Below are 25,627 nucleotides of genomic sequence, written 5' to 3'. Positions count from 1 at the left end.
GTGCCAAATGGAAGTTTGATTGAACTATTTGCATTTGTAATTTCTTGCATACCTGAATACACTTTCCCTCCCTTTGTGACGGTATCAATTATCACTGAAGCACATTAAAGGCATCATAGCTCAGAGCAGGAAGCGTGCGCTGGTTCTGCTGTGTCCATAAATTGGTAAAAACTAGGTAAAAAGTGGCTAAAATGGGGTGAAAAAGTGGTAAATATGGGCAGAGAGTGGAAACAATTGGTAAGAAGTGACAAAAAAATTTGTTACAGGAGGCAAAAAGGTTAAAAAGGGGCAAATATGAAGCAAAACTGAAGTGAAAAGTGATAAAAAAATAGGCAAAAAAGCAGCAAAGGAGGTGGCTAAAATGATTAGGAAAGGGGTAAATACATAGCAAAACATGAGCAAAAAGTAATTAAAATGGGCAAAAAGCAGCAAAAAGGTGGGGAAAATGGCCAAAAGGGGCAAATATGTAGCAAAGCATGAGTGAAAAGTAATTAAATGGGCAAAAAGCAATGAAAAGGTGGGAAAAACAGGCAACAAGCAGGATAAAAGTGACAAAATGTGAGAAAAGTGGCCAAAGAAAACTAAAACAGGGCAATGGAAATATACAGACACAAACTAATGGTTCACAATAAAGTCTGACATTTAAAGCAGACTGTATACGTGTGGGAAACAAACTGATTAATTAATCAATGTGACCTGCAAAGGATAATCTCTGAGATCAGTGTTTCCCTTTTTTAAAGGTTTTCTGGGGGAATAATATTTCAAATTAAGACATAAAACAACCACACGTTGAGTATCGCTACTCTAAAGAGTATGTGACATTTTCAATGAAAATAACTGGTCCCAAAAGACGAGTGCCTTTAACAGTACGGTTTACAATAACTCTCAAAATGACAAAGGCATGCAGAGATTGGCTGTCCTCCTGAGTCATCTCCCTTCTGATTGGTCGGTTCAATCAGCAGCAGTGCGGGTGGACAGATTCAGCAGCTGCAGCCTCAGAAGACACGCCCACTCACATCAGAACACACAGTAGGGATGGGCAACACCATTTTCTTTAATTCGATAGGATACCAATACTTTTGATGTAATTTTACTGATACAGATACTGATACTTTTGAAGAAACAATAAAATATTGGACTATCAGTCCTGTACTTATTAGGCATGTACAATGATGTTTGGTCATTTAGAAATGTATTCAATTACATTAAATTTAACCAAATTACTTTGCTTCAATTTTAAAACGTCAAATTGAAATGTTTGTGCAAGCAGCTAAAAAATAAAATAGACAAAATAAATAATTATAGCATTAAATTAAAAATAAATAGAAACATCTACAATGTAAAAAAATGCATTATTTATTTTCTTTTTTAAAAATCCAGATAGAGTGAATTAGAGAATTTATAAAATGCAAGTGATCAAAGATTTTCATCTTATCTTTTTATTTTTCTATAGTTTTGTCTTTATACATTTTGTGGTATTTACATGTGGTTTCAGAGTATTTTTTGTTATATTTTCTCACAATTCTGAAATTGACTTGGAGGATGGCGGAGATCATATACGTGCGAGCGGAGCTGCTGAGATTTGTTACTTGTGTATGATTGGTGCCAAAGGTCACATGACCCGGACAAGCAGTGAAGGCAACACAGTGTGGAGGAGAGAGAGTGAAGCATTCGAGGAGAAGGGAAGACATTTTAAAGTACTAGCTGGGAATCGACATTTTGTTAGAGTAATCGAGACCAACAGAGTACTTTGTAAGTATCAATATATCAATACTTTATTATCAATACTCCCACCAATCACTCACACACGGCCAAGAGAAGAGAAACTCTGGTTCATCGCTCTGAGAGCAGCAGACGGTTAATAAAGAGACTGACACGTGAATATAGAAGTCAAAGTGCAGCAGGTTTATTAAAGAGCAGATTAACACAAACATCTGTCTGTTCATCGAACACATTAAAGACTCTGAACACTGAAAAAATAAAAATGTGTTTAAAAAATTAAAATACTGATGTGCTGTACAGTTATAAATATAATACTTTAACATTCACACATAAAACACGGCACTGTAGGAAAAATAAAAACACAAAATAAAGTTTCACAAACATGATATCATCCAATCAACAGGAAAAAGTCTGATATGAGTCCTAAACCATGAAAAACACTCTGTAGATGTTTTTCGTTTGTTCAAGAAGAAAATGTATAAATGAGTGATATTATGAGAAATAATGCAAAAATATTCTGTTGTTTCAATGGTTCTGATTTTAATATGTTTGAAATCTGATATTTTGCTGAATCATCCCTTTAAGTTTGATGATGAAATTCTTAAAAACTAAAAATCTGTAAGGTCACTCTGATTTAATTGAAGGCTGGTTTTTGCTGGAGTTGTGGGATTCAATGTGGATCCAGAATGTGACACTGGGGGCAGTAAAGTGTCTCTAGGGGGGTTATTAGGCCTTCTCTGGGGGATCCTCAGGCCTCCTCAAGGGGGTCCACAGGCCTTCCTCTGGGGTGGTCCTTAGGCCTCCTCAAGGGGGTCCTCAGGCCTCCTCAAAGAGGTCCTTAGGCCACAACTGGGGGGTCCTCAGGCCTCCTCAAGAGGAGTCCTCAGGCTTCCTATGAGGGGTCTTAGGCCTCCACTGGGGGGGTCCTCAGGCCTCCTCTGGGGGGTCCTTAGGCCTTCTCTGGGAGGGTCCTTAGACCTCCTGTGGGGGGTCCTTGGGCCTCCTCTGGGGGGGGTCCTCAGGCCTCTTTAGGCATCCTCTTTGGGGGCGATGTTGTAGCAGCCAACCGGGATGGTTTTCAGGATGTCCTCCAGGTTAGCGATGTCTTTCAGGATGTTGTCGATGTCCTGGTTGATGCCGACAAGACGGCGTTTGTAAGAATTCTCCTTGACCTCCATGTCCCTGAGCCGGGGCTTCAGACGGTCCTCCACGTCCCGCTTAGCGGTGCCCATGGAGTCCTCCAGCCGCTTCAGCTCGGTCTCATCCACAGATGAGCCGGTCTGGTCTGAAGAGGAAAGATACGGACGATCAGAAGCTGTTTTATTAGAGCAGTTCACCTCAGTATATAAACGGAAAAATGACTCATGAGACACGTCATCATGGCTTCCAGACTCTCTTTATATAGTCATAAAACAAAGACGAAGGAAATCAAAAGAGAAGGGGCCAAACCTTGTCAAAATTGTATGTTTATGTTTATTTCCAGATAAATAAAGGAGCTGCTTTTCAGGTATTTTTAATTGCGTTCTGATTCGTTTTCAGATCTCTCATGATCCGTGCTCTAAACTAGAATCAAACAAACGTACTCACCCATGTTAACTAGCATGTTGCCGATATCTCTCAGAGTTTCTTTCACTGCGTCGTTGGTCTGTTTGGCGTTGTTCAAAGCTGCATTCGCTCCAGCAGCAGCCTGCAGAGGAAACATGTTCATCACTTAGTCTCTTTACCATCTTCTTTAATATCTAAAAGCTTAAACGCAGGAATAAACATCCACTGCAGGATTAAAAAATGCTCGTTAATACTAAAAGGTATGGCACACACGTGAAACTACCCTGTTAGGCTCTATTTGTCGAGTTTACCTGCTTGGCGTCGTCCTCCAGCTTCCTGGCGGCGTCCAGCTCTGATGCCAGGTCAACGACTACCCCGTCTGTGTTCACCTTCAGATCTTTGACGTCTTTGTTCAGTTTGATGGCGTCGTTCAGCAGACCAGAATGCGGCGGCAGAGATCCGATTGTTCCCTGTCGAGGAAAGGTCAAAACAGGTGGTTATTTCAGAGCAGATGTCCTAAGACTGCTCCAGAGGCGGAGCCAGCAATGGCACACCAGAGGAAGAGACCGGAAATGCTGCAGCTTTAATAGACCGCCAAGTTAGGAGGACGTTTGTCTGAATTAATCTGCAGAAGATTTTCCCCTCCCCTGACTTCCTTTAATGAAGACGCTGCATGCAGGACTCTCACCGACACCGTCATAGCCTGGCGGTGAAATCTCACTGCACATGCTCAGCCTTGCTATAACCAAGATCTGCTGCAAATTTAGCTTCAACAGCTCTGAATTTCTAGTGTCTAAGATCATATAGCACCACATCCTGTTTACACAGTTATCAGGCTGAGATTATCATGATTTGAACCAAAATTTGTTGGTGTGAAGCCTTTCTAAACAAGACTTCTCTTTTGCATTTATCTGCTTGCTTTGTTCTAAAACAGCCACTGGAAAACTGATGAACTGAACAACACCGACAGTCCGACTGATTCCGGCTTCAGCGACTCATTTCACACCGCTGCAACATTCGCTTCAACGACCTAAATAGGTCTTGTTGTGTCACAAATCTTTAGTCTGACCTCGGCGTTTCACAAACAACCATCCTAAAGACACCAAACTCCTGCACACTCTCTAACCTGAACAAAAACAACGTTTACTGAAAGCTGCCATCAATCTGCCATCTTTAGTTCAACTGTTACAATGATTCAGAAGAAAGCCTTTCCTCCCTCTCCTCAGAGGCTGTATGGTTATTTCTGATCTTTAATAAGAGTGTAGGGGATTGTTGTTACCTCCAGACCGTTGACCAGGTTCTCCAGCACGTTGATGGTTCCCAGTGCATCGTTGTAGCTCTTGGTAACGTCGCCCAGGGCGGACAGAGTCTCTAAGTTGTTCCTGACGGCGCCCTGGATGGTGCCGTTGATGCCAGGGAGACGCTTGATGGCGGCGTTGGCCTGAGCTTTGTTGCTGTCTATCTGCTGGTCGAAGCCTGTGGAATAAGGAGTTAATACTTCAGTAAACGATGGAGATAAATGGAAGTAGATCATGTTTATATACTCGTGTTTAAGAAATGCTCAGATCGATAAAACCTTTATCTAAGCCTTTAAATGAGAAAAAGCAGGATTAAATGGATGTGCCTACATCTGTAGCATGAATAATAGAGAAGAAGACGATAGTTCAGAGAAACCAACACGGCCACCACGAATCACTCCCCTGCTCTAAACATTTTAGTTTTTAAGACTTGAAGCTTTTTTGTGAAAGGATTGAATGAAACTGCAGATGTGTGGGCTCAGCCTGAATACAGTGGTTTTTAAAGACCCTTCGATTGTCTCTACTAATCAGAGGAAGAAGACGTAGAGTCAGAATCAGTAGTGTCGTGTCTCTACCTCGGAGTGCGTTCAGCGCGTTGTCCAGCTCGTTGGTGTTGCTGTTGATGCGTTTCAGAGCGTCCTCGGTGGTCGCCTTCGCCACGTTGACTCTGCCAAATAGCGTGTCAAAGTCCTGCAGAAAGAACCATGGTGATGGTTACATAAAGGATTTTAATGACCGTTATATTCTTAGACACACCCACAGATGCCCCGCCCCCCTCTGGTAATAGTCCACCTCCTACGTACAGCCTATGATTAAGAGTAAGGTACCAAAGACTTCATGGGTACTTGATTGAAAATAGTGGTTCCTTTTTATGTTAAAATACAGCAGAGTTTGTCTTTCAGTTCTTAGGTCATATTCCCATGATGCTTCAGTACCTTCTGAGCAGCCTTTCCATCATTCAGCAGGTTCTCAGCTGCTGTCTGGTCCTGCAGAACTTGGTCCTGCAGAGCCTCCAGACCCGGGATATCCACCGCATTCCTCAGATCGCCCAACTTGGAAACCATGGCGTCCACACCACCCTGAAGCATGATGGGAGAAAATAAGCAGTTAGAGACATTACAGAGGAGATGGTTAGGATGTTCTGTTATTCATTTGATAAAAATGGGTTTTAAGTGGCAAAAATGTGTTTAAAAATTGGTGTAAAGTGGTAACAATGTAATCTAAAAAATATTCTTTGTTTTTTAAGGCATCTGGAGACCCTATCTCAGTGTCTGCGACCCCTAATGGGGTCCCAACCCCAACGTTGAGAACCCCTGCTCTACGTTACCTTCAGGGACGCTGGGATGGCTCGCTCCATGTTGCTGATGTCTCTCAGCATGCCCTCGGCATTCCTGCTCTGGGCTCTGGCGTTGCTGCTCAGCTGGACCGCCTGGTTCTCCAGACTCTTCACCTGGGCCGTCGTCTGATCGTACCTGCACACATGGGGGACATTAGATCCAGATCCACAGGTCCATGAGGGGACCGTTCTATCGGTCCACAGGCTGGTAGTTCTTACACTCCGAGGTTTCCTCGTACAGCCAGATCAACAGGATTAGAATAATGATGAGAGTGACTCACTTGGTTTTCAGGTCCCCGATCAGCCCTTTGACTTTGTTTTCTCTGTTCATGAGGGTCTGGACCTGAGCCAGACTCTTCCCAGAGTCACTCAGGGCATCGTTGGCGGTTTTCTCCACAGCGTTGGCCTTCGTCTGGTGTCTGAAGAAAAACAGGAGATAGATTAATCTCAAACATCTGTAACATGAAGGACCTCGGGTCGGTTCCTGATGGGGATGGACTTACGTATCAGCCAGACTGGTGGCGGTTTTCACCAAAGAGGAGAGGAGGTTCGATCCCAGCGGGGCATCTCCGAGAGGAAAGTCCTGACAGAGAGGAAGACATGACAAAGTGCTTAGACCTGGCACAGAAAGAACTCTACCAGGATGACAGGGATTTCTATAAAACCATCATCAGAGAAGGAAATCCAGGGAGCTCTGCTAGAGAGACTCCACAGAGAGGTCTGGGTCTTACGGCTGATCTGAGGTCGTTCTTGGCCTGGTCCAGTTTGCTCTTCATCTGGCTTATCAGACTCTGAACCTCGCCCACTTTGTTTTTGTACGTCTGCTGTTGCTCCTTGATGTCGTCTGCAGTGTCGGCGATGTTTTGGATGTTCTGACCCTCGGCCAGCTGACTCTTACTGATGGACGCCAAGCGTTTCTGCAGGTTCTTCTCCAGCCCTGGTGGAAGGAGGAGTCAGACGCCAGGTTTAAGTTGCGCTCATACGTGCCATAAACAGGATGTTAATCTGCGTTAATGCATTGGTCTGATGTTCTGTCTCACCTTCCAGCAGATCGGCGTCTCCCTCCAGGTCCTCCACCAGCTCCTCCGCGGCCCTCAGAGCGGCCTCCATGTCGCTGGATGGTTTCACGCCGCCCTTCATGTCCGAGAACAGAGACTCTACATCCTTCAGTTTGGCAGCGTAGGTCTCCATCTGAAACATCCAACAAGTTCACAACCACTGCCTCGGGTTCTGCTAGATTCTTTTGTTTTTATCATTTCTACAGTCAACAACTGCGAGTTGTTCAGAAGGTTTACAGGAAGGAGACTGCAGCTCCAGACGTAAGAATAAAGATATAAAAGCCAGCTCTCACAGCGTACCTTTACTTTGATGGGGCTGAAGCAGGTGGGGCAGTTGGACCGGTGACACCTGAGACCCTCGAAGCCCGGTTTGCATGGACAGCGACCCAGATCATCACACTGGGCAGACTCGGAGCTCTGAATGTCACAGTTACACGCTGAAAAACAAAAGAAGACAACAAAACCACCATGAACGAGCCCGAAACGCATTTATGATTGGTCTTAAACCAGGCAGAGACAACTAAAGCATTTTAGAGAGGACAGAAGAGAAGAGATATTAGGAAGAAAAGAGGCTCCGTAGTCAAACTGATGATTATTTAAAGCCTTGGATCGATAAAGAAAACAGTGACGCTGAGGCCGCTCATGACCAAAGATGCACCATACAAAAATAACAATGACAGAAATATACAGGATTCTTTTTCAACTTATTTTGCATGAATTCTTTAATCAAGATCAGACCCGATCATAGATATCAAATACAGAGTCTTTTTTGGGAAATTAACCCCTTAAATGACAGTTAAAAAGAGCAAAAAATCTTTTGTTTTTAATGTAAAATATATATATATATATATATATTCTGCACGCAAATTGCATTTCCCTGAAGGAGATTACCACAGCCTTTGTTTCATCATGAGGAACAACTTTGATTTTATGCTTTTTTTAAATTGTGACAATAGCACCCCTATAGGAAACCAGGAGAACTGCATGTAATTTCCCCTCATCCCAAATATGGTAAAATGGCTGAACAGGAAAATCTGCAGATTTGAATTAGTGACTCCAGAATAAAAGCCTGATATCATTAATTTACATTTTTTACTGCAGTGGTTGGGGGACCAAAAATTCTGGTTTTAATGGGTTGAATGATCACCAACTGGTGGCCCCGGGGCCACATCAGGCCCCCTTATCTTCCCATCCGGCCCCCAGAAACATGATCAAATACAAAATATGTGCAGAGGAAAAATAGGCTGATGAATTTAAGGTCTTTTTAAATTCCCTACAGCTATAAAAAACAATGAGATTGATAAAAAATTGTCTGTATTGGTTAATTGTTTGATCCATGTTATTGACATCCACCTGTCACCCTCTATGAGTAAATATGGTGCATGTTAACATATGTTCTGAGTTCATTTTTGATTAAAGCTATGGTTTTCTTTTGACTTCAAAAGTTTTCCTGCCTGGGAATCAAGACTAAAGACTTTTTTCTTGCACGGGTTTTTCTCCAATCAGGGTACACGATATTAGTATCGAACTCAGCGATGGAGAACACGACAGCCCTGATGCACTCAGCTACAATATCTCAATCGCCCCCTTGTGGCCGAATACGGTACAGGGACTGATCTTACTTTTAGAGGCTAAAAATGGCATAAATTTTAAATTAAATTAAAAAAAAACTAAGTATGCTAATTAGACCAAGATGTTTAGTTTAAGTTTAGCCCCAAAGCATCCATCAAGGAAAACCTGGCCCTTATGTGGTTGATGGCCTCTGGTTTACTGGGACATTTTTGGTCACCAACAGTCTGAGTGGGCCCAAAACGTCTACAGAGATTATTACTGACCCTCATAGGTTATAATAGTAAAACGTAACCTATTGGAAATCAATCTACCCTACAGGATGTAGCATTAACACAGTCAGAAAATCAAAATAAGAAAAAGACCAAAAAAAGTGGCCTCAAACCCTCCAAACCAGAGGAAATCAACCACATTTGTACGAGGGCCAGCTTTACCTCAACACACACTTCGGAGGCCGAACTTTCAAATAAACTAAAGAAATGTTCAAAACAGTCTAATTATCATATTTTTGTATGTATATTTTTATTTTCTTTCAAATGTACAGAATTGTTTGTCTTTAACGGTGAGATCAGTCCCTATACCACAGCCAGCCACTAGGGGGCGACTGAGATATTTTAGCTGAAAATCTCTGTGGCTGTTATGTTGTCTATAACTGGGTTTGATGCTAAAATAAATGAAAAACCTAAGCAGGAGAATTGAACTCCCAAAACACCCAAAGCCGACGGTTTCCATAGAAAACGGTCGTTTTATCAAGAATGAACCATTAGTTTTGATTTTGATTTTGTTTTTACTTTTTTTTTGTCAATTTTATTTTAGTTTTATTAGTTTTTCTTCTGGTTTGTTAGTTTAGTCTTGTTAATGATTTTGCAAAAATGCTTCATTTTAGTTTAGTTTCTATTAGTTTTAGTGTTAGTTTTAGTTTTATTGGCAATATGGGGAACTTGTCAGGGGTGAGACGCTCAAAGGCTCTTCACTTTTCTCTTTATTTATTTAATTTCTATGTTGGCATACAACTGAAGACCTAAAATTAGCACTGTATAAGAATTTCCAAGCAAAATCGGGAGATTTTACGCTCTCCAGGCCTGGGTGTCCATGTCAGTCAGTCTGCTGCTGTCAAAGACTAAAACTAAGGAGACTTAGTCTCTAATTTTATTTTATTTTAGTTAGTTTTGTCAGCACAGAATTAGGTTTCAGTTAGTTTTGGATTTCTTTTGTAAAGCTTAGTTTTTATTTAGTTTCAGTCAACTAAAAAGATTTTCACATTTTAGTTATTTCGTTAGCTTTAGTTAACTATAATAACCTTGGAATGAACTGATAAATACGTGTTCAATATGCACTATATGTGCTAATAATGGTTTACAGGTGGACGGTCCAAGTAAGACTGAAAAAACAGCACTTTAGTTATAAACAAGGATCCAGTGAAGTGTTGCTCCGTGTTTTTCCTCTGTTTTTGTAAATGACCCTTTAACTCCACCGTCTTTGTTTACAGCCAAAGGAAAGAAAACAATAAAATAAATGAATGTAGTGATTAAACTGTCTGACCAGAGCAGCGGTGGTTCTTACGTTTGCAGGCGTCGCTCACTCGGCCGTGGTAATAACCTCGCTCACACTCCTCACACTGGCGCCCCCTGGTGTTGTTCAAACACTTCAGACATTCGCCGCTGATGGGGTCGCAGCTTCCTGCCACGCTGATGTCGATGTGGCCGTTGCAGTCGCAAGGTTTGCAGGGTCGCTGCACACCGAAGTTTCCTGTGGGGTTGCCGTAAAATCCTTCCTGACACACGTCACAGCGGGAACCTGGGCGGATTCATGAACGTTTTTTTATTTAATTTATTAATGTTGATGTCATGATATTTAAAAAGACGGGAACAAACTCATCACTTTAAACTTTCCAACATTTTAGGAGAACTCTGACCTGTGGTCCCAGGGGGGCAGAGGTCACACTGGGGCAGCAGGGATCCAGCAGGCAGCGAGCAGGATCCTCCATCAGGACAGGGACACTTCAAACATGAGCGGGGGCTCCAGGGGTCTCTGTAGAAGCCGGCTGAACAGCTGACATCAGCGGGGGTCTCGTCGGCGGAGTAACAGTCTCCAGTCTGAGGGTCACAGCTTCCTCCTCTGCAGCTGCAGGGCTCACAAGGGCTGAACGCTCCGTCTGCAGGGGCGCTGCGTCTAAACCCGGCCGCACACCGCTCACAGAAGTCCCCCTCGTACCCCACGGGGCAGCTGCAGGTCTGGACCCACCGGGCCGGGACGCCCTCTCCGCGCCGAGCCGACATCAGCTTCACATCGTCGAGGTAACCACGACCTAAAAGACGAAACATTAGACCGTCAGGATCTTCTTCTACGGGTCTGAGCGGCTTAAGGTTCCTGATCCAAACAAGATTATTCATCCTGGTTGATTCAAAATCTACCAAGTCCTGATCCAAACAAGATTATTCATCCTGGTTGATTCAGAGTCCTGACTCCTCTCTTCATTTCTATAAAATCCAGTGAATAAAGAGGAATCAGAGGAGGAGTCTAGCTCAGAGGTGTTCTCACCGTTGTCTCCAAACGTGGCTCTGATCTTAATGGCGGTGACGTTCTGAAGGAGCTTCTGAAACTGCTGAGAGGAAATCTGAGGCCTCCACTTGCTGCCGGGCCCCTCGTCCAGCCTGCAAACACACAAACACATTCACATCAGTGACTTCAGTGACTAGAAAGTGAAGGTAGACCATGACCTGGGGCCTCAGGCTCCAAGACTGAGTCATCAAACGGGGGTCAAGGTCCAAAAATACCCTCCCTGTGTTTTTATTGTAAATAAGGGGCCAAGTGTGATTAAACAGCATCAAAATACATTTGATTATCCAAAGATGGGACCCCTGGACCAGGATCTAGTAGACCAGTGAGACTCAACCTGTGGCTCTTTTATGTCTTCATTTTAAATGTTATTCCCTCAGAAACCTTAAAAAAGGGAAACTTTTTTGCCCCTTTTCACCATTTTTTGCCACTTTTCACCCATTTAAACTACCTTTCATCATTAAATACCACTTTTTCCTATTTCTTACCCATTTCTTGCCACTTCTTTCCAATTTTTGCCACTTCTATCCCATTTTTGCCCATTAAAGTTGCCTTTTGCCATGAAATACCTCTTTTTTCCCACTTTTTAACCATTTTTTGCCACTTTTTCCCAGTTGTTGCTACTTTTGTCCAATTTTTGCCCATTTAAGCTACCTTTTGCCAACTTTTTTCCTACTTTTTTGCCCATTTTTGAAATTTTGTTTTTGCAACATTTTACCAATTTTTTGCCACTTTTATCCAAATTTAACCATTTTTTGCCACTTTTCATCCATTTAAGTTACCTTTTGCTATTAAATACCACTTTTTTCCTAAATTTTTGTCAAGTTTTGCACTTTTAATCCAATTTTTTATCACTTTTATCCCATTTTGCCCATGTAAGCTACCTTTAGCCATTAAATACCACTTCTGTCCTACTTTTTAACCCCGTTTTTGCCACCTTTTCCCAGTTTTTGCCACTTTTCCCAATTGTTACCCATTCAGTCCCTTTTCACTCATTTTTTTTGCCACCTTTTTGCCATGTTTGGACCTTTTTTTGGCACCTGTAACTCATTTTTTGTTACTTCTCACCCATTTTTGCTACTTTCTGACCCTATTTCCAAGTTTTCCTCCACAGTTTTGCCCATTTTCACCCATTTTTCTTGCTTTTTGACCATTCTTGCCTCCTTTAACTTATTGTTATCACTACTTCAAACCTTTTTTTGCCACTTTTAACCACTTAGGCTCTAGCAAAGGTATTTTTCAACAACTTGGCTCTTTGGTTGAGTAACACTGGTCTGCATCATGCTGAGTCAAAGGAGACTTGAGACCAGATAAACTGAGTGTGAACAGGTGTGTCTCTCACCTGAAGCTGTATCTGATCTTCTGTCCACAGGGGACGATGGAGCGCAGGTCTCCCAGCGAGGCGGACACTCTGAGACCAGAACCTTCCAGGATCACATCGCTGGTGGAGGGGTGACGGACGCCGCGGTCCAGACGCAACGAGAAGGACAGGTTCTGACCGTAACTGAGCAGCTGATTCCCCAGGTAAGGAGCTGTAAGAGAGGACAGGAGCACACCTGGTCAGGAAGGAGGAAGAGGAGGAGGAGGAGGAGGAGGAGAGGAGCAGGAGAGGAAGAGGAGGAAGAGGAGGAGGAGGAGGAGAGGAAGAGGAGGAGGAGGAGGAGGAGGACAAGAGGAAAGGGAGGAGGAAGATGAGGAGGAAAGTCAGGAGGAGGAGGAGGAGGAGGAGGAAAGGGAGGAGGAAGAGGAGGAGAGAGAGGAGGAAGATGAGGAGAGGGAGGAAGAGGAGGAGAGAGAGGAAGAGGAGTAGGAGAGGGAGGAAGAAGAGGAGGAGGAGGAGGAGGAGGAGGAGCAGGAGAGGAGGAGGAGGAGGAGGAAGAGGAAGAGGAAGAGGAGCAGGAGAGGAAGAGGAGGAAGAGGAGGAGGAGCAGGAGAGGAAGAGGAGGAGGAGGAGGAGGAGGAGGAGAGGAAGAGGAGGAGGAGGAGGATAAAGGGGCGGAGCTTGTTCTCACCTGGGGCGTACAGGTACATGGGCAGGCTGTGTTTGGAGATCACCTCTATGTCCTGATGTTTGGGTGACCAGCGGAAGTGAACACTGTTGGGGGTGTGGCCTTGAACTGCTGCCACCGTCCAATCATCCGGGCCTGAAAAAAAAAAAATCACAAAGTTAATAAATTTTTATCTCTTTTATTTTGAAACCCAGCGTCTGGGTCTTTTATTGTGAAACAGAGCGGGGAGAGCTTACCTGTGGCGAAGGTGGAGGTGATGCTGTGGGTGGAGTAACCGGACTGTGGCGAACACGTGCTGCTGTGACCATAACAGAAACACGGGAGAGTGGAACTCCCAGAGTCCTGTCTGGGCTGACGGCTGAGGGACAAAAACAGCAGAAGAAGAGTTTTGACTTTTATAAAACAACAGAAGAAGAAGAGTTTAGACTTTTATAAAACAACAGAAGAAGAAGAGTTTAGACTTAAAAACAACAGAAGAAGAAGAGTTTAGACTTTTATAAAACAACAGAAGAAGAAGAGTTTAGACTTAAAAACAACAGAAGAAGAAGAGTTTAGACTTAAAAACAACAGAAGAAGAAGAGTTTAGACTTTAAAAACAACAGAAGAAGAAGAGTTTAGACTTTTATAAAACAACAGAAGAAGAAGAGTTTAGACTTTTATAAAACAACAGAAGAAGAAGAGTTTAGACTTTTATAAAACAACAGAAGAAGAAGAGTTTAGACTTTAAAAACAACAGAAGAAGAAGAGTTTAGACTTTAAAAACAACAGAAGAAGAAGAGTTTAGACTTAAAAACAACAGAAGAAGAAGAGTTTAGACTTAAAAACAACAGAAGAAGAGTTTAGACTTTTATAAAACAACAGAAGAAGAAGAGTTTAGACTTTAAAAACAACAGAAGAAGAAGAGTTTAGACTTTTATAAAACAACAGAAGAAGAAGAGTTTAGACTTAAAAACAACGGAAGAAGAAGAGTTTAGACTTTTATAAAACAACAGAAGAAGAAGAGTTTAGACTTTAAAAACAACAGAAGAAGAAGAGTTTAGACTTTTATAAAACAACAGAAGAAGAAGAGTTTAGACTTTTATAAAACAACAGAAGAAGAAGAGTTTAGACTTAAAAACAACAGAAGAAGAAGAGTTTAGACTTTTATAAAACAACAGAAGAAGAGTTTAGACTTTAAAAACAACAGAAGAAGAAGAGTTTAGACTTTTATAAAACAACAGAAGAAGAAGAGTTTAGACTTAAAAACAACAGAAGAAGAAGAGTTTAGACTTTTATAAAACAACAGAAGAAGAGTTTAGACTTTAAAAACAACAGAAGAAGAAGAGTTTAGACTTTTATAAAACAACAGAAGAAGAAGAGTTTAGACTTAAAAACAACAGAAGAAGAAGAGTTTAGACTTAAAAACAACAGAAGAAGAAGAGTTTAGACTTTTATAAAACAACAGAAGAAGAAGAGTTTAGACTTTTATAAAACAACAGAAGAAGAAGAGTTTAGACTTTTATAAAACAACAGAAGAAGAAGAGTTTAGACTTTTATAAAACAACAGAAGAAGAAGAGTTTAGACTTTTATAAAACAACAGAAGAAGAAGAGTTTAGACTTTTATAAAACAACAGAAGAAGAAGAGTTTAGACTTTAAAAACAACAGAAGAAGAAGAGTTTAGACTTTAAAAACAACAGAAGAAGAGTTTAGACTTAAAAACAACAGAAGAAGAAGAGTTTAGACTTTTATAAAACAACAGAAGAAGAAGAGTTTAGACTTTTATAAAACAACAGAAGAAGAAGAGTTTAGACTTTTATAAAAACAACAGAAGAAGAAGAGTTTAGACTTTTATAAAACAACAGAAGAAGAAGAGTTTAGACTTTAAAAACAACAGAAGAAGAAGAGTTTAGACTTTAAAAACAACAGAAGAAGAAGAGTTTAGACTTTTATAAAACAACAGAAGAAGAAGAGTTTAGACTTTAAAAACAACAGAAGAAGAGTTTAGACTGTAAAAACAACAGAAGAAGAAGAGTTTAGACTTTTATAAAACAACAGAAGAAGAAGAGTTTAGACTTTTATAAAACAACAGAAGAAGAAGAGTTTAGACTTTAAAAACAACAGAAGAAGAAGAGTTTAGACTTTTATAAAACAACAGAAGAAGAAGAGTTTAGACTTTAAAAACAACAGAAGAAGAGTTTAGACTGTAAAAACAACAGAAGAAGAAGAGTTTAGACTTTTATAAAACAACAGAAGAAGAAGAGTTTAGACTTAAAAACAACAGAAGAAGAAGAGTTTAGACTTTAAAAACAACAGAAGAAGAAGAGTTTAGACTTTTATAAAACAACAGAAGAAGAAGAGTTTAGACTTAAAAACAACAGAAGAAGAAGAGTTTAGACCTTAAAAACAACAGAAGAAGAAGAGTTTAGACTTTTATAAAACAACAGAAGAAGAAGAGTTTAGACTTAAAAACAACAGAAGAAGAAGAGTTTAGACTTTTATAAAACAACAGAAGAAGAAGAGTTTAGACTTTAAAAACAACAGAAGAAGAAGAGTTTAGACTTTTATAAAACAACAGAAGAAGAAGAGTTTAGACTTTTATAAAACAACAGAAGAAGAAGAGTTTAGACTTTTATAAAACAACAGAAGAAGAAGAGTTTAGATTTTAAAAACAACAGAAGAAGAAGAGTTTAGACTTTAAAAACAACAGAAGAAGAAGAGTTTAGACTTAAAAACAACAGAAGAAGAAGAGTTTAGACTTAAAAACAACAGAAGAAGAGTTTAGACTTTTATAAAACAACAGAAGAAGAAGAGTTTAGACTTTAAAAACAACAGAAGAAGAAGAGTTTAGACTTTAAACACAACAGAAGAAGAAGAGTTTAGACTTTTATAAAACAACAGAAGAAGAAGAGTTTAGACTTAAAAACAACAGAAGAAGAAGAGTTTAGACTTTAAAAACAACAGAAGAAGAAGAGTTTAGACTTTTATAAAACAACAGAAGAAGAAGAGTTTAGACTTAAAAACAACAGAAGAAGAAGAGTTTAGACTTAAAAACAACAGAAGAAGAAGAGTTTAGACTTTAAAAACAACAGAAGAAGAAGAGTTTAGACTTTAAAAACAACAGAAGAAGAAGAGTTTAGACTTTAAAAACAACAGAAGAAGAAGAGTTTAGACTTTAAAGTTTCGATGCATCCACCGTGTTTCCTAAGACTGAACCATTCAGAGAATAACAGATCAGTTATCTGACTGTTTGTGTCGTCACCTTTGTTTGCAGCCGTCTGGTCCGATCAATCCGTTGGGGCAGCGGTCACATTTATCTCCGCTGATGCCCTCTTTACAGCTGCAGCGCCCCCTGCTGTCACAAATGTTATTGGTAGAACCTGACAGAAAGAGAAGTTCAGACGTGAGACATCTCTGATCATCGTTGTTTTACAGACAGGTAAATGTCGAGCTCTCTCACCTGTGGCGTTACAGCGACAGGGCGTGCATCTCAGTGCTGCCCCCTCCTGGTAGTAACCGGCCTTACAGCGTTCACAGTGCCGGCCTTCAGTGTTTCCCTGGCAGTCCAGGCAGTGCAGACCCCAGGCGTCCCGGAGGCAGTACCGGGATCTCCCATTACAGTCACATTTTAGTATCACTGTTGGAGCAGAAGAGGAAGGAATGATGATTATTTAGATTATTTACAGTTTAATTTATAGCATTTTTTATCATCATGTCTCCCATGGCAACAACAAAGTCAATAAGAATGGACCCTGATAAACCAAGAGAGTGGACCCTGATAAACCCAGAGAGTGGACCCTGATAAACCCAGAGAATGGACCCTGATAGATCCAGAGAATGGACCCTGATAGATCCAGAGAATGGACCCTGATAAACCCAGAGTATGGACCCTGATAAACCAAGAGAATGGACCCTGATAAACCAAGAGAATGGACCCTGATAAACCCAGAGAATGGACCCTGATAGATCCAGAGAGTGGACCCTGATAAACCCAGAGAATGGACCCTGATAAACCAAGAGAATGGACCCTGATAGATCCAGAGAGTGGACCCTGATAGATCCAGAGAATGGACCCTGATAAACCCAGAGTATGGACCCTGATAAACCAAGAGAATGGACCCTGATAAACCCAGAGAATGGACCCTGATAGATCCAGAGAATGGACCCTGATAAACCCAGAGTATGGACCCTGATAAACCAAGAGAATGGACCCTGATAAACCCAGAGTATGGACCCTGATAAACCAAGAGAGTGGACCCTGATAAACCCAGAGAGTGGACCCTGATAAACCCAGAGAGTGGACCCCTTGGTCGTTGGTGTTAGCATCCTGGCTAACAGTTACTTTCATTTTGTTGCTGTTCGTCTGTTACTGGGTCTGAAGTTGAAATAGTTGAAATTGTGCCACTTTTAACAGCTTTTCTCATTTTTTTTTACCAATCTTGCAGCTAATAATCCATGCTCACCATGTTTTTTCTACAGTTTCGTTAATTTTAACTGCTTTTTGCCAACTTTTCAGATGATTTTTTGGCGTTTTTAACCCACTGTCACAGTTATTATTCCACTGTAATCTAATTTGAGCCCATTTCTGTTTTATTTCTCCACTATTAGAGCTCTCTGTGTGCTCTGTGGTTTGTTCAAGAGCTGCTCCTCTCATTCTGAAGCCCTGCAGACAAACCAAAACCAAATCCAAAGACTCCTTAGAGTCCCATCCAAACCGGCCAACGCCCAACCTTCACGGTGAGGCGTGTCTGCAGCAAACAGACCTTCATCTTGACTCTGACAGGAACAGAGACAGGCAGGCTTCCATAAAACGTAGAGCTATAACAGGCTTCTGCTTGTTACTGCAGAAACAACAAACATCACACCCATGGAGAGAATCTAGAGCTGATGACGGATGGAGAATGAGACGGAGGAATTCATCAGGAACCAGCATGAGAGTCTGTGGCTATCAGCTAATCTTCATCTGTAACACGGTTTAACTTCTTATATATTTTATATGTGTGTGTATATACAGACAGATATATATAGATAGATAACTTAGTGTGCTGTGATTGGTCATAAAGGTACAGAGCTGAGCTAAATACCCAGAATCACCTTCTGGGGTTGGCTAACTTTCTTGGAATAAAAACAGATATCTGTGTGGGTCTATCTCTGTGAGACGGAGCAGTGTGGCCGCCATCTTGGAGGGGGGTGGTCACTGCTCCGTCCCATCTCTGTTACCCCTCCCCCTCTATCTCCAGTGCCCCCTTGTGTCTTTAAACAGAGTCACAGGTGTAGCGGTGAAATATGACAACCCTTCTAGTTTCTGGTACGCCGTCCCAGCTTTAATGGAAACAGACGAAACGACAACACCAGACAATTCTAAGATCAACGCTTGATTTATTAAAACCTGATGTATTAAAACATTAAATCATGATATTAGACTGTTCATATCTTACTGCTGATTCTCAAAGCATTCTGGGAGATTTCAAGTCAGACTCAGGTTTAAGTGCTCCTCCTGACAGTCCATGTAGACCTCAACCCTACCCCTCCACTGAACCAGGATCTGGACATCCTAGCACACTGTAAGACCGAACCAGTTAGAAATACTGAAAATATTGGTCTGATATCTGAATGCTTTTAAGCAGCAGAATCAAAAAATCTGAGTTCATGCCAATCAAACACTCAGGGTCCACAGCTTTTCCACTGACAGCTCATTTTCAGAATAAACCCAGCATGGTCCGGGGTCTCCAGCTGGTCCTGTCACTGCTCTCAGTTAATTCAGAATAAACCCAGCATGGTCCAGGGTCTCCAGCTGGTCCTGTCACTGATATCGGTTAATTCAGAATAAACCCAGCATGGTCCGGGTCTCCAGCTGGTCCTGTCACTGATATCGGTTAATTCAGAATAAACCCAGCATGGTCCGGGGTCTCCAGCTGGTCCTGTCACTGATATCGGTTAATTCAGAATAAACCCAGCATGGTCCGGGTCTCCAGCTGGTCCTGTCACTGATATCGGTTAATTCAGAATAAACCCAGCATGGTCCAGGGTCTCCAGCTGGTCCTGTCACTGATATCAGTTAATTCAGAATAAACCCAGCATGGTCCGGGGTCTCCAGCTGGTCCTGTCACTGATATCAGTTAATTCAGAATAAACCCAGCATGGTCCGGGGTCTCCAGCTGGTCCTGTCACTGATATCGGTAAATTCAGAATAAACCCAGTATGGTCCGGGTCTCCAGCTGGTCCTGTCACCGCTCTCGGTTAATTCAGAATAAACCCAGCATGGTCCGGGGTCTCCAGCTGGTCCTGTCACCGCTCTCGGTTAATTCAGAATAAACCCAGCATGGTCCGGGGTCTCCAGCTGGTCTTGTCACTGCTCTCAGTTAATTCAGTTTAATTTTTGGAACAGCAGAGAAAACAGAAACCTCAGCGTCAGCTCCGTGTGGTTTTAGTTCCCTGTGAGTCGACGTTTCATGGTGAAACCTTCACCCTCGTCTGAAACGGACTAATCCTGAGGTTTTTACTACAGCGGGCTGAAGCGGTGATTTCCACCTCCAGTCTTACATAACCTCGTCTCTTTAAGGAGTGTCTGTCTGTTCTCTGACCGGCGGCTCACTCAGCCTCTGATTCAGGGCTTCATGCAGACTCGGCCAGCATACCTGTGCAGGTGATAAACCCTGACTCACTGTTTGATAAGACTTCATAGATCTGAGCGCCGCCGCCGGCATCAGCGCGCTCAGGAATGATGGTTTCTAAGAACAGTTTCTGACTTGTGTCTGTCTGAGGATTTCTCCACAGATTTCCACCCCTGAGGGACCGAGCAGGAACGGCTGACTGGAAATGATCCTAGACAGGGATACGCCTGGATCCAAGGGAAGAACATGATTGGTGGATTTCCTGCCCCAGTCAGCTGAGGACAGAGGTTTACAGAGGTGGACCTGTGTCCTGATGAGACCCTCTAAAATGACTCTGAATGGATTTCTAGTGTCAGATTAAAGCTGTAGTGGGAGGTCAACGTCTTTAAACGCATCAGAAGAAGAACTTTGATCAGAGCGACCCTCAGAGTCCTTCATTCTGGGTAAAAACACCCAAACGCTCACTTCTGGAGCTTTCAGCTGGGTTTTGGCCCTACCATGATCTGTGTGGGGCAGATAGGGACCACATGTCATGAGTCTGATCTGGACTGGACCACTGATAAGAGCGTCCAAATACTGCACCCAGACCTGGCCCTTTTCCCCCAGGACCTGGGCCTGCACCCAGACCTGGACCCCTCCCGCTGTCGTTCAAATGAGCAGCACTAAACAGTAAAGCTGTATCTTTGATGATTTAAAAGCTTAAATCATTAAAAACTCCAACGGCAGAGAGCTAAATATAAAAATGAAGAGTTTACTGAACGAGGATCTTTAATTCTTTTTGCTTATTTTGGCTACTTTTATCACCTTTTTGTATTGATTTCTGTGATTTTGAATCCATTTTTGGTCCCTTAAACTAGTTATCTTTCAATTTTGGACTCTTTAAATCCATTTTACCGTGGTTTTCCATCCTTTATTAATTTCTGCCACATATTGCCACCTTTAGCCCATTTCTTCCTTCTTTTATGCCACTGGAAACCATTTAACCACTGTTTACACCCTTTTTGTCCACCTTTAACCCATTTTTGCCACTGTTTATCTTTTGTGTTACCAGTTTCTGCCAGAAGAGTTTACTGAACAAGGATCAGTGTCAGGTGTTCAAATCTCACCACTTTTTAACAGCTTTTCACCACTTTTTACACTAATTTTGCCTTTTCTAATCCATCTTTTAAAACTATTTTTCCTGTTTGAACCCTTTTTGTCACATTTAGCCCCTTCTAACTCATGTTGTTTTACTTTTTTTTCTACATGTAACCTTTTTTTTGCCAGTTTTTGCTACTCTCATCCCCTTTTTGTATTAATTTATGTGATTTTTAATCAATATTGGCTGATTCTGGTCACTAAAACTATTTTTTTCTTTCAGTTTTGGACACTTACATTTTACCTCAGTTTTCCTTTATTTATCCGTTTCTGCCACATTTAGCTCATTTCTTCCATCTTTATTTCTCTGTAAACTAAATTGTGCCAATTTAAATCTTATTTAACCACCTTTTACACCTTTTTGTCCACCTTTAACCCATTTTTTGCTACTGTTTATCTTTTCTTTTACCTATTTCTGCCATTTTTGGCCCCCTTCTATGCTTTTTAACTGGGGTTTTTTTTGTTTTGTTTTGTTTTTGTTTTTTGTTTTTTTGCTACATTTAAACGTTTTTTGCCAATTTTAGACACTGTAATTTTTTTTTACCACTGTTTCCTTCCTTTATCCATTTCCTCCATCTTTCATGCCGCTGTAAACCAAGTTGTCCCGTTTAAATCTTATTTCACCACCTTTCACCTGTGTTTGGCCACCTTTAACCCATTTTTCCAGAGTTGATCTTTTGTTCTGTCACTTTTAACCCTCTTTCACAGCTATTATGCCACTGTTAACTGATCTGAGCCCATGTCTTCTTTTAGAGCTCTCTGTGTTTTCTGTGGTTTGTTAAAGATCTGCTCCTCTCATTCTGAAGCCCTGCAGACAAATCCAGACTCCTCAGAGTCCCACCCAGACCAGCCAACGCCCAGCGCTCATAGTGAGGCGTGTCTGCAGCGAGCAGACCTTCAGCTTAACTTCATGATCGTCTGTTCAAACTCTCAGTAACTACGTGGTCATGTGACCAGAGACGCCATCGCATACCTCTTGTGTATAATTAATTCTCCCAGTGTGGTCTATCCTGATAAAGGTCTACCAGAGTCTAGAGGAGTCTAGTCCTGAGCTAAGAGTCTAGCTGAGCCCCTTTAACATCTAAAACTCCTCCTTTAGTCTCAAACAGTCATTAATGTAAACGCTGATGATGGACGAGTCTGTTCTTCTAAACGACTCTTTAATGTGAGCCGCTGTAGCGAGCTCCTGTTTGAGTGCCAGTTTCCTTTCCTCATCCTCTGTCCTTATTTAATCCACATTTAAAAAGACAAACTGGGACCAGATGAAGAACCAGCTCTGCTGAGCTGAGACCAAAGGTCCGGGTCACTAAAAACAGTCAGAGTTCTCGTCACTACTTTGAAAATCCTCCATTTTCATAAATGAGTGATCCGCCTTCAGGACACCATGAAAATAAAAACCAACATAAACAACCATCCAGCAGGATGAATAACAGCAATCACTGAGGATCAGCTCACATTTAAATAACAGAATCACAGACAGTGAAGGTTGCATAAAGAAAAGGGCCCCCGAGGGCCCCTGAGGGCGGATCCTGAGCTATGATGATACCAGTATTCTGATCTAGTAGTCTTTGGGCTAACGTCAGCAGACCTGGGTCTAAACCCAGGACTCAGCTCCCTCCCTCTCTGCTCCTGCTTTCTTTTCCTTCCCTCAGCCTTTAGGGGGTCCCAGCGTGGAGCTGCCTGATCTAACGGGCCGACCCGCTCCCTTATTACCACATAAACACCTTTAGAGGAGGAGAGGGCCTCCACTAATGAGTCAGACCATGAACTCTGTGATATTCTAGATCTTTCTGTCCTCTCAGCCGGCCCTCAGTGAACTGAGCTGAACTCTAAGGTGTCATCTTATCCTCAGTGGTGAAAACTTCCTCCCTGAGGGCCCTAACTCCGCTTCAGCCTCGCCCACAGGTGAGCCGAGGACGGCCCCACCCACAGGTGAGCCGAGGACCGCCCCGCCCACAGAGACTCTGATAGGGGGGATGTCAGAGAACACTTCTGATTTGTTGTTTACCTCGTTTATCTGAATTATCATTGGTCCCTTTTATCCAGGTTTTACTGCTTTAACTGGTTTTAATGTATAAACCAGTTTTAATACGTCATGTTTGCTTTAAAGGAAAGGAAAACTGTAATGCTCAGTAATCCCGCCTACAGTCAGCAGAATTATGCTTTTATATCATTAGAATTTAGAATTTAACTCCAAAAGATGAAATGTTACTACGTAGGCCATGAAGTTTGCTGATAGGCTGACTAAAAATCTCATCATTTATATGTGACACCAGCGCCCCCTGCTGGTGCCTCTGCAGACTTTAGTGGTGCAGCCTGTGTGTCATCAGCTTGATTATTGATCCCTGATCACTGATGCTGACGTGTTCATGCTAAAGCTGAGATCCTCTGTAGGTCTATAAATCTATAAATATGATTAACTCTTTATGTCGTTAATATTAATGACATTAAAATTCACTTTAGAGCTGAGATCACATCACATGTCCCCCACTCTCTCCCTGTTTCAAAGTCTATCCACGGTCCTCCTCTGTCAAGTAAAGGCATGAAAATAAATCTTTAAAAAAAAGATTAATTATCGAGGAAAGAGGAGTCTATATCCTGTTTATTAAGCTACAGAGTCAGCAGAGACAAATGTACAGAAGACCGAGAAAGAGCCAATAAATCACTTTCAATCCAAACTTCTGTTTTCTAAATACTTTGACTTAAATCTAAGCAGAGCACAGTATTCTTTAAAAAAGGGAATAATTACATTAAAAGACATTTATTTTTACCACAAATGGAGGATAAACATTTTTAAAGCATTTCAACTGTATAACAAACACTGGCCATGACACATTTAGAAGTGATACACGGAGAAAAAAAATTATATATAATTTTTTCCCCCAGTGAGCCATCTCAAATTTGAGTGAATTCAGTTTGAAATTCCTCATTCCTGTTCAAAATGGTAAAACGTGGAGAGCTGACTGAAATTGAAAGAGTCCACATTAAAGCACTTCATGATGCTGGATGGTCTCTGAGACAGATATGACAGCTGGTCTAATAACTTTGTTAAGCTCTGTATATAAATATATAGATATAGATATATATAGATAGATAGATAGATATTTAGATAGATAGATAGATAAATAGATAAATAGATATCTATATATATATATATAGCTATATATATTTTTAATATGTATATATATATATAATGTTTTTTCTTAACACCAACTTTTCTCAACGACTTTAAATATTAACATTTAAAATTTATTAAAAAGCTTTAAAAAAAGGATTTTCATTTTATGTCTTACTTTTATGCTTTTTAACAGTGAGGAGAAACTTTTCAAAAACATAAATGAACTCCACCCTAACATTTAAAATCTTTAAATCTTATCATAATGCAATATTCCAAAAGTTTGACAGAAACGTTTCAGTTTTTCCCAAACATAAATGTACAGTTTTATTCTGTTATTTTCCTTTTTAGTCCTAAATAGACGCTGAACATTTTAGAGAAACTCTTAAAGTTATTTAAGATTTTTTTTTTCAAATTTCCAAAAATGGAAAATTATAATTTTTAAAAACATCCAAACTAAAGTCTGACATTTTATCTTTATTAATAAACACATAATTTCTCTTTTATTATTTTTCATCCACAACACTTCAGCCTTAATGTGAACAATCATGACTGTGGCCCTCTGAACTTTACTGCAGACATTTTTAAAGGCTCCTCTTTAATCCCTGATTTTTACTTTGATTTTATTTCCCTGTCACATAAATCCTTCTTTATTTTTAACAACATTTAAAAGGTGCAGAATAAAGCTGACTGTGCCTGGAGGAGAGAGGCAGAGCCGTGGATGAAGACGCTGGCCTCCTCATCTTCACCTTAAACACCAGAATAAAACAGGTAAACAGGCGTGTACTCACTGTACGGTCTGTAGGTGGCCTGGACGGTACAAAGGACAGCCAGGATCCCGCAGAGAGAAACCAAACAGTTGCTCCTCTTCATTATCCAATCGGTGAAAAAATAAACAGTAATCTGATGAAATCTGCTGAGAGTCCAGATCAAATGTGATGCCGAGCTTCCTCTGACAGGTTTTTATGTCCTCTGCTGCTGCAGGCCTCGACACGCCCGCATACTGAGACACAAACTCACTGTGATTCACAGGAACAGAGCGATGACGGCTGCAGCTGGGTGTGTTCGCTCCTCTTCCTTCGTATTTACATTTTTAAGACACAAAGAGCTTTCACAAGACAAAAATAAAAATCTGAGGAGAACAGCAGCTCTGTTCAGGAGGGGAAATATGGGCTTTATTTTCAGATTTAGACCCCAGTCTGGATCAAGAGCAGACTGGAAGAATGAGCGGTGCCATAAAAGATCATAAAGAGCAGCTTTATCAGGATTGATCTGGTTATAAAAGAGCAGGAGGGAGAGAAAGTTCAACCCTGAGCCTCAGAGGACATTTAAGACAAAATATCAATATACCAGAAAAGTTCAGATGGCTCAGAGGACAGGTCAAAGGTCATCAAACACTGACCCTGTTACTGCTTACTTGTTTCCTTTTAGATCCAGAACAAGCTCCTGTTTCATGGTCAGATTCACGCCACATTCTTCATCTACCTGGAGTCTGTCAGATTCTTTCAAAATAAAAGCACGACTGCATCCAACAGGAAGTCAGTTACTCTCAGTTTATGACAGGACAGAAACCCAAAATAAAACAAAAACTCTTTAAATGCAAAATTCAGGAATTTCAGATGCAAAAATCAAAGATTAATCATGATTAACTACAGAAATTCTATGATTAATCATAACTAAAATACTG

General features: G+C 41.2%; 1 protein-coding gene across 1 annotated transcript; it reads right to left on the bottom strand.

Annotated features, from left to right (window-relative positions):
* Nucleotides 1–1,915: 1,915 nt before the first annotated feature.
* On the bottom strand, nucleotides 1,916–24,851 carry lamc2 (laminin, gamma 2). Its single transcript, XM_041803988.1, has 21 exons — nucleotides 24,732–24,851; nucleotides 16,535–16,711; nucleotides 16,337–16,454; nucleotides 13,333–13,454; nucleotides 13,100–13,231; nucleotides 12,430–12,619; nucleotides 11,070–11,182; nucleotides 10,444–10,836; nucleotides 10,092–10,325; nucleotides 7,260–7,396; nucleotides 6,942–7,092; nucleotides 6,633–6,838; nucleotides 6,405–6,484; nucleotides 6,183–6,320; nucleotides 5,893–6,037; nucleotides 5,501–5,644; nucleotides 5,141–5,255; nucleotides 4,547–4,743; nucleotides 3,579–3,737; nucleotides 3,310–3,409; nucleotides 1,916–3,007 (listed from the first exon to the last, which is right to left on the bottom strand). Exons 1-21 carry the CDS (start codon nucleotides 24,811–24,813, stop codon nucleotides 2,751–2,753), a joined length of 3,390 nt encoding a protein of 1,129 aa, XP_041659922.1. The 5' UTR covers nucleotides 24,814–24,851; the 3' UTR covers nucleotides 1,916–2,750.
* Between the last annotated feature and the right edge of the window lie 776 nt (nucleotides 24,852–25,627).

This window comes from Cheilinus undulatus, linkage group 13, assembly GCF_018320785.1.
Source record: "Cheilinus undulatus linkage group 13, ASM1832078v1, whole genome shotgun sequence".
Taxonomy (NCBI): domain Eukaryota; kingdom Metazoa; phylum Chordata; class Actinopteri; order Labriformes; family Labridae; genus Cheilinus; species Cheilinus undulatus.
This window is presented reverse-complemented; position numbering and strand designations above follow the sequence as displayed.

Bases quoted from the DNA above. Each gene is read 5' to 3' on its own strand.
- lamc2 (XM_041803988.1), bottom strand. From the start codon at position 24,813: ATGAAGAGGAGCAACTGTTTGGTTTCTCTCTGCGGGATCCTGGCTGTC. The intron at 16,455-16,534 runs GTGAGAGAGCTC...TCTTTCTGTCAG, and splicing joins CTGTCGCTGTAACGCCACAG to GTTCTACCAATAACATTTGT. The intron at 6,038-6,182 runs GTGAGTCACTCT...CCATGTGTGCAG, and splicing joins ATCGGGGACCTGAAAACCAA to GTACGATCAGACGACGGCCC.